This window comes from Telmatherina bonti (assembly GCF_933228915.1).
Source record: "Telmatherina bonti genome assembly, chromosome: 17".
Taxonomy (NCBI): domain Eukaryota; kingdom Metazoa; phylum Chordata; class Actinopteri; order Atheriniformes; family Telmatherinidae; genus Telmatherina; species Telmatherina bonti.
The window spans coordinates 11861423-11871092 of NC_136615.1; the positions used below are offsets into that span (position 1 = coordinate 11861423).

Below are 9670 nucleotides of genomic sequence, written 5' to 3' on the forward strand. Positions count from 1 at the left end.
CTGATGACTGACACAAAATTACACAAACAATTTTATATCGTTATGTATATCGTTACAGGGATATAAAATGACCTTTGTCGGAATATGAGATTTTAGTTATATCGCCCAGCCCTAATTCCAAATAGTTAAGAAAAAAGCAACAAAGAATATATAATGCGTTTGTTCTAGTCATAAAAGGGAAAAACTATCCTCACATTTGAATCAGAAGGAAAGAAATTCACAAATACCACTGACAGAAAAAAGCAACTCATGTTTCTCTACATTTCATTATACACAAAGTCACAACAAAACCAGTTTGTTTATGGGTATTGTTGTCAGGCAACACACTAATTATTAACAGATGGTTTTCTTGTGATACTGTGTGCCATTGCAAAACAAAAATTTAAAAATAAAGTCTACAACAAAATGCAAATGAGTTAATGTGCTGAAAATTTAACTCTGTTAAAAACACACCAAAAAAAAAAAAAAAAAAAAAAAGACCTAAAAGAAAGCTGGATGAAAACGTGACAGCTGCATCAAGTGTTGTTAGCGTATCTCTCATGTAACATCACCTAGCGACATTTAGTACTGACAATTTCATGAAAAGAGGGCTTGAAAAAATTATGTTTGTATTGGCTTCTCTTTTCAGAGCTAGAGGTAACAACAGTGCTAAAGTTCATACAGTTTGAGAGAACAATAACCCAAACTGTTGTATTTTGTGTCACCATCTCTTATATGCATGTACAGACTCAAAGTTCTCTTTCTTTTGTCCTCTTGAGGACAATTTGTGCAGTTAATCTGAGATTGTTGTGCAGTTCTGTGATCTGTGATCGTTTTGACTCATTTGTGGCTTTTGCTCTTACAAGGTATATCTGTATGCATTAAGCTTTGCACCTTTCAAAGACATTGTTTCTGAATCTTTTCTCTTTGTCCGCATTACTGAGGATTTCTTCTGAAGAAACATGGAAGATGACTTCAAAAGCCCACAAAATTCTGCTTTCTGTTTCATTTTATGGATAACAGAGCTTTGTTGGCTTTACGACTTTCCATCACACATGACTTCAGAGACATTTTGTGCAGGTTTTATATGCCAAATGAGACTCTTATAAACCCCATCATACATTTCTGGCACTTTCAAAAGCACCTAACGGCCACCTAAGACTTGCAAAGCTGCCTGAAAAATAGCCAAGTGAAGTCCTTTTCTGTAGGTTATGTCACTGGATTTCCTTGCTAGTAGTAGAAGAAGAGCTAACCTGACATGAATCGACAAGTGAGTTTTGACTGAAATACTGAGGAAAAAATTAAAACCACCCACAAAGGACTTTGCAAAATTTCAACCAGCCATTTTGCACTATTGCTTGCATGGGATAGATGTAGTATAACTTCAAATAATGATTAAAAAAATATAAAGTCAAAATTCAAGTCATCTTACCTGCATTTTTGCAAAAAGCATGCGTTCTTACATTTCAAGTTAGCATGAGTGACTTCATTTTCAAATTCAGTTTTGCTCATTGCATAAACTCAACATTGATCGCCACAACCTACTTAGTTAGAATAGTATGATATAGTGGCAGAACATTTTATGAAGAATAGCATATGCTTTACATAATTAGGTTTGCAATAAACTCCTGGCTGAGACAAGAAGCAGATCACTTAGTAAGACAGCAGTTGTATTATTCACAAATATAGTAATTTACACAAAATAAGCAAGAACCATCATGTTCCTATCAAAACACTCCAAATACATAAATTGTGAAAATTAAAAATAAACAAACATGGATATACACATATGTGTCATTGCAGGGCAAACAATCCTAATCAGCTGAAGTGTAGCAGATGACTTATATCCCTGCATTTATCTTCAGACATTAGGTCTAGATAAGCCTTTAGGCCTGAATGTACAACAGCTCCCATTTAATTAAAATTAAGGATTATATTTTTAGATTAATGAAAAAAGAAACTGTGTTATGTTTGAATTTAAAAATGTAATACATTGTGATGTACATTCATTTATATCATATATAATCAATGCTCACATCTCTTCAAAGTCCTGCTGGGAAATCACAACATCAGGCTTCAAAGATAAAAACACTCCAATGTTGCATCACCTTCAATTAATATCTCTGGACAGCAAAACTTATTTAAGACCAGGTTTACTTCTGCATGTCAAGACGCTGTCGTGTCCACCAAGAAAATGCCCACATTTAAACCCCCTCCCAACTTAATTCATTAAATATGTATTTGTTTTTGATTACTCTTGAAAATGAATTCGTCAGGGCGGTGACAGGTGCTCCCCGTTACTGACGAACGGCTCTGGCAGTTACTGATAACACGCGCTGCTTAAGAATTCTGCGACTGTAACCTTCCCCTCCATCTTTTTTTTTTTTTTTTTTTTTTTTTTTTTTTTACTCTCTTTCCTTTTTTTTCCCCCCTTCCGCTCTCTCTCTTCCTCCTTCATGCCCGGTTCTCCTTCGGTCAGGAGAGTTGAGAAATGATACCAGAACCGAAACATTTGTCACAGCAACACTCCACTGAAACAAATTACACAGAAAGGAATTGCAAGAGAAGAGTGGACAACAAGAACGGATGAAGGGATGGGGTTATTATGAAATAAATGCACTTTATAGGAAACAACAGTGCAACCCATCGGCACAAACTGGAAGCTATGAGAGGAAGAAACAGCCTAAAATGGGGAGACGGAGGTGAGTGGAGCTGGAGAGCGTTTGGCATTGAGGTGGATGGTGAATGGTTTGAATCTCCCATTTGTGCTTATGGCCTCGAGTTAGCCAGTGAGGCATTGAATGGTGCATTTGGGATGGGCAGTTATCCCCCAAGGCTTTCCTTTCAGCGTTATGAGAAAACACATGACAGCAATGCTAGGTCTTACTAAAGAGTGCTTCAAGGTTGAAAAGACAAGGCTGAGAGGGAAATATGCAGCAGGAAACTCAAATGGAAACACTTAACACTCCATCTCTTCACACAGTATAAAATAATGCATTCGTAGAAACACACGTCCTATTCAAGAGATGCTAAAAATTTTAAAATATAATCAAAGATAACTGCATGTATAAATGAAAGAGTCCTTTGTCTGTTCTGAAGGATTTGGATTAAGAACTTCTACCACAGTTTGCTAGTGTTGCAAAGATGTTCTCCTATGAAGCTGCACATATCGGCCATTTAATGGAACTCTGGTTCAAGGTTCAACTAATTCTTCAGACTTTATCATTTGCTGTTTTACAAACTATTTCCTCCCTCTTCCTTATTAACAAAGAACAGACTACAAAATATGTTGCCAACTCTGTTAAAGCTGCAGGAACGTTTCTCATAAACACCAGTTTCAGTAATAACATTCACCCCTTTGAACTTTCATTTACATAATTTTAATAAGTCAAGCTTATCGGTTTAATAGTTTTGAACCAAGACCTTAATTCTTAGGATAGTGCAGCTTGTGAACAATAAGACTTGACAAATTTAGTATGCTGTAGTTATGATTTTAATACGAAAAAAAAAACACATTTTAATTTACACCCCATAATCTCTGCTACTATGTATAGAATGGTATTGGGTGCAGTTCCAGGCAGACGTTTATGCAAATGAATCACATTGTAATATTAAGCTTTCAATGAGTCATTTAAATGGTTCTTTTTCTGAAGTAAAATTATGTTAAGTAAAATAATCTTTAATTAAAAGGAACTTAAAGAATGAAAACAAAAGATAATGACTCCCAGTGAATTCTTAGAGAGGCAGCATGAAAAGGACAAAAATGTAAAAAAAAGAAATAATGCAACTTTGCATTCATGCAATATTAATTTTTCTTGATATTTGCTGTCTTTATTTAATCATGTGAAGAATATAACATAATAAAATTGCTGGTTATCATCCACAGTATGCAATTTTGATGAAGAAACCCATCTCAGTAGTTTATGTTGACCAAAAAATGTAAACACCACCAAACATTACACCTAAAATGGAAAAATGGGATTTAATTTTCTGGCTTTATCATATAGTTCCAGGTTTTCTTTTGGACTTTGGGAAACGTTTTACTTTTGCTTGCTTTAATAAACCAAGGTGCAGCTTGGTTTATTAAGCTGGCTTATTAAGCTGGTTTATTAAGCTGACCCCCTGGCTGTGTGCCACTGCCGGGGGGTCATTATGTTGTACAGACACACGGTTGTGTTAAAATTTCAACTGTCTTAAGGTGTAAAATTTTAAGATTGCTGTTTATCTTGTTATTCCTTTTGGTTTCTGTAATCTTCAAGTTCCACACCCAGCCAAGCATCCTCGGAACATGCTGCTGCAGCCAGAACAACTAGACTGCATTCATATGGTGCCTTCTTTTCAGGTTTAGTCTCCTGAAAAGGACTTTGACAACTGAGGGAGCCAAGATCAACCCACCAATCAACCCACCATCTTCACAACTGGCCGACAACCATCCTCTCCATATGTCACCCCCCCTACCTTCACTTCTTCAAATTTCCCTCTGGACCAGCATCTCAACAGCCTTATTATCTTTTAACTTATCGTTTCTGCAGAATTTCAATGCCAAAATGTGCACAAAGTCTAGTTTCTATTCTCTTTTTTCTGTCCAACTAGAATCCTGATTCTGTCTGCGCAATCATTCACCATAAAAAGAACAATTAGAAATGATCAATAAAAGCAAAATTTTGTCCTGCTATTCATGGATGTGGAACTTGCTGGAACTGTGTGCTGAGCAGCAACAGATACTTATTGACAGATGCAAATTGCGCCGACACATCGGCACATCCCCACAGATGGCCTGATGAGTTTTCATCCTGTAATTTAAACAGAATTATATCAGAAGAGAACATAGCTGCAAAGTGAAATGAGGAGCTCCGGAACATTGTAAAGTCTCAACAACACTAAAATGCCAACTATTTGTTTCCCACAGTTGGTGTTTTTAATCAGAACCTGGAGGAAAGCTCAATTTTCCCTCAATGATAATTCACCTCGTTTGTCCATCTAAAAATATACATGTTTTTAGCAGAAAATATGTCCTGTCCCTCTTCTGAGCGTAGATGAGCTGACTTCCTTCTCCATGTGGAGAAGAAATGATGGGAGAGGGGCTTGATGGGCTGGATAGAGAAATGGGTTCCCTTTGAATAATGCAACAGTGAAACTGGGCAACATGACCACCCTGCGATCTCTTACAGCACAGAAACAACCGTGGAAACCGTTTCATGGGAAATGTCAGTTAAATCAAAGCTGAGGCTCCAGAAAGTTTCTAGCAGCTGTTTTTTTTTTGGGAGGGGGAATAAATAAAACATGGCAGAGACTATTCCACTGCTCTTTAACCCCCTTCCCAAACTCTCCTCTCTCTCTTGTTTTCTGGCAAGTTTTCTTTTCACTCAGGCCGTGCTCAGATCAGAATGCTTCTTCAGCCGCAGGAGGAACTCCGGACTGCACATGCTGCACCACACGGCCTCGGCTACCAAGTGCTTCCTCAGTTTGATTCAACTCAAAAGGAAATTTATGATACTAAAAGTAAAAGAAATGATGTGCCGGGTTTGCAGCTGCTGTGAAAAGCATGATAATATACACAAATCTGGAGGTTAGAAGGTTTTACCTACGGCCAATCTGCCACTTGTTATTATGAATGGAAAGCTGCTGCTTCTCCTCCGGTGTTTGGATGTGGAGGGATGGTGGCTTTCTTAGGGCTTCATAACTCCATGCTGCCATATCAGACCAAGGGGGCCACATTTATTGATTTCACACTGACAAACCTACAAAACTCATTAGGACCTAATAGATGTTTTAAATGAAGAAGCCCACCCAGTTTTCTCCATCATTCACACATCCCATTTCATAGAATAAGGCTGCCATTAATCTATATTTTGACAAATCCAATCAAAAGTCCCAAACTGATTGCATGCTAGTCCATCCCTGTGGCACTTAATCAGCCTCAAGTCTATTCATTATACCGCTGAGTATGGAGGGGATCAGAAATTGGTCATAAATATGAAGTTTCATAAAAAGCCTTAGTGCGTATTTGTTAGGATGAATTTTCATAAATTTACACATTTACAGCAGGAGAATTACGTATGTGGATTCATTCGAAATAAATTGCAACGCTTTATATTCAAATCTACACACACGAGCTGCAATAAAGCCTCATGCAGTTCACACAAACTTCCTGACACAAAGCTCACACTTTTTTCCCTTGTTAAGGATAAAATATGCACAAGATGAGTGTAAACACAGAGCATGGCGTTACTGACAACGGCTATTTCCCCTGGATAACTTAGTGAACTACCTGCAAATCAGATTCAAACTTTACGGATCGATAAAGCACTTACAAGATGTTCAAAAACAATGCCACTCCCCAAAAATTGCAAGGCGGAGAGCGAGGCAGACCGCAGTTTTCAGCAGAGTGAGGTGCAATCAGAAATGGACAACTCGCACTGGGCTCCGTGTGCCATGCTGTGAGGCAAGTGCAAATGGATCGACTACAAAGCACAACACCGAAAAGAGGAATTTGAGTTGCTGTGTTTCTCCTAAAGTTCAAAGACTTGGCTGCCAGGCAGATGAGAATCCCTGTCACACAAAAATAAAAGCCAAAGATTCAGTCTTAGCTCAACAGCCTGATCGTTCTGAGAGACTTTGCACTGCTGCCGTTAATGTGAAACATGAAGAAAAAAAAAACTGTATTTATGTTAACTGGCTAATTCATGACGGATCTCTGCATTTCAGCTGAGAGACTGCTGTGATATCTCCTCTCATGTACACTCCTCCTTTGTTCAGCATCTGACAGCGCAGAGCAGAGATGCGAGAACAAAAGGTGACATTAATATTACTCAGCTCTGTGAGAAACGCTCCCAGATATACAAAGAAAACTTCACATGTTTTAATCTACAACAACCAAATATGGACAGGTGGTAAACCCCAAACAGATCCTTTTCTTTATGTGTGTGTGTGTGTGTGTGTGTGTGTGTGTGTGTGTGTGTGTGTGTGTGTGTGTGTGTGTTCATTATTAAAAAATCTTCAATAATCTTATTTATAATCCCAGTAAAATAAATAATACCTTTAAACTGCATAGTTGTTGCTAGGCTAGTAACTACGGGTCTTACAGTCAATTCAGTATTATTTTCCTAAAAAATGACAACATACTGTGAACAGATCCTTTTTGCATCATATCCAGCAAATATAGCTCATACCTGCTGGTAATCTATTACTTATCTAGCACTTCTAGTTGTCTTGCACACGCAATGTGCCACAAATAACCTTGTCTTGAAAAATAAAAAACAAAATCAAGGGCTCAGGATGAATCAGTCCATTTTAACACCGTAAAGAACTAGAAAATAAAACTAAATATGAAAAGTCGGATGCAGTGATAACTTGCTGCATTGTGCTTTTCTTTTTTATTCCAAGTTTTATCTCATAAAGTGGTATTTTATATCCAAACTAAAGTATCGAAGATATACTGCTGTTTTAGTGGGACATGGTGTCTGTATGTACTGCTTAACAATTATCTGTTTTCATGTCATCATAATTTGACATGATAGATAAAAGTTACAATAAATCAAACTTTTTTTTTAAAAAAAAGGGGAATTTAAGTCATTATTTAGCCCCTGTACTGAGTAATGCAGAATTCCTTTTTGGAGTGGTTTTATGTGTGACAGCTGACGGGCAGACTGCACTGGTTTGACATCTACATGGATGTTGCTATGGAGAGCCACTCCATAACCCAGCCTTGCTTTTATATTCAATTCATACGTGCAGATGTGCTTTTCCTTTGCATGTCCTTTAATGTTTGCATAATGTTTTGACTGTTGACATCCACATTACAGCAAAACATAAATATGTATTTTAAAGCCTGAGTAAGAGTCATTCCCAACCAACAAAATGCACCTATGCAGCTTATATAAACTACATCCTCAAACACAGAAACACATTTTACTTCCGTGCACTCACAGCCCCCCCCCCCCCCCCCCTCCCAGGCACTGCTCACTCCTTTTAAAGACCAAGCAACGTTTTACATGTAAATGGAGGCACTGTGGAAATGCTGGCCATATAAATACAATTCTGAGCCAGTTTTAAAAGGTTATCTTTCAGCGCCTCTCAGACGAACTTTACAGAAATGACAAAACCCTCCTGATCCTTACATGGAAAGTTGCCCTAAAGATACTAATGCTTAATCTAATATTTATGCGATGCAAATTTCCAAGTAGGAGCTAATTTCAAAACTCGGGGATGCAAAAATGAAAACCTTGGGGCTAGTTAACTAATTGACTTGCAAATGCAACTTTGTTGCACTGCCACATGGACTAAATGGATGCCAATAGGTCAGGGCAGATTCAGCAGAAGGAAAAGATTTTATGATCATCAATTCTGTGACCGAGACGTTTGTGAACTCTGCACAACATCTCTGTATCTTCCCTTTCTACTCAGACTGAATGTTTTCCATAAAGCTGTTTCCTCCATATATCACCAAGCTAAATGGAGAACAATAGCGTGAAACAATAACCCACGCTGTTGGCTGTATGTGAGCAGGAAGCTGGCATGCAAATCAAGCCATCAGCAAGGCATCTTTTTTCAGTTGCATTTAGGCAGCTCTTCGTCCAAACTCAATTTCTTTAACTTTAACTAAAAGAAAATGCAAATAAATATAATATGAAAAATATCAGAAGTAATATGTTAAACATGACACAGGTCAACAGATCACTCATTTCTTTTAACTAGAAAGTGTTTCAAAAGTGTGTTTTTTTAATTTCTTTTTTAGTAAAACTGATCCTCAAAGTCATATTTATATGAAACTTCATTTCAAAAGCTCCACTTAATAAAAAAAAAAAACTCTTCCAAAATAACAACTATCTTCTACATATATGAGCCTGTGCTGCGTGTGAAAACTTGTCAGAATTGAAAAGCACTTTAGAGAAACCTAAAGTCCAAACACCACTCTGAAGCAACCGAGAAAACACACACACACACACATACACACACACACACACACACACACACACACACACACACACACACACACACACCTTCTGCTGAGTTTACAGAAGAAACATAAGCTTCCAGGAGGGTTTTTTTGGTGCTGTTCTTACCTCGAGCTACCACGGCTGGGACTTGCAAACCAAGGAGCACGAGGATGGGAAAAGTCAAGTAGCATCCTCCCGAGAACTGTCCCATCACTCTTCTGCTCGTCTCCCTCCCCATCGGGCCTGGGGGCACCTGCCGCGGGTCTCGAGCATTTGTCGCGGGTTCGTGACTCCTCCAAACGCGCTCCCGTGTCCCGACGAACGCCCTGGTCCAGCTGTATTTGGGGTGGGGGGAGGTGGGGGGCTGCTGACAGAGCCGTCCGCTCAGCTCACACAATCGCAGTGCGGAGGGGCAGAAGGAGGCAAAGTCGCGAGGAGCTGTCGGCACTCAGCTGCGCCACGGCGGAATAATTACAGAGCGCGCGCGAGCCGGCAGCTTTTAGGTTTTCTGAAGAAGAGGAGGAGAGAGAGCGAGAGAGAGAGGGAGTAAGGTAGAGTGAGTGAGGTCTCGTTCCGAGCCCAGCGGACCTGTTGAGAAATGACAATTTGCCTGCCCTGAGCGCACGCGCAGGCGTTCGTTTGTGCGCGTGATGATGACCACACGCAAGAAATCTGCTTTTCCCACTAGGCTACCTTTCTCTGTGTCTTTTCAATCACTCTTTTGGCGACTTCTTATTGTGAAGGATGAAACC

General features: G+C 38.9%; 1 protein-coding gene across 1 annotated transcript in view; it reads right to left on the reverse strand.

Moving 5' to 3' along the window:
* The window catches only part of LOC306767919 (netrin receptor UNC5D-like), a gene marked incomplete at both ends in the record, with an annotated part of 211736 nt that extends 202607 nt beyond the window's left edge, over window positions 1-9129 (reverse strand). The window contains one exon of the mRNA XM_079256085.1: window positions 9045-9129. Within this exon, the coding sequence (XP_079112211.1) occupies window positions 9045-9129 (85 nt within the window). The remainder of the gene's footprint in view (window positions 1-9044) is intronic.
* Between the last annotated feature and the right edge of the window lie 541 nt (window positions 9130-9670).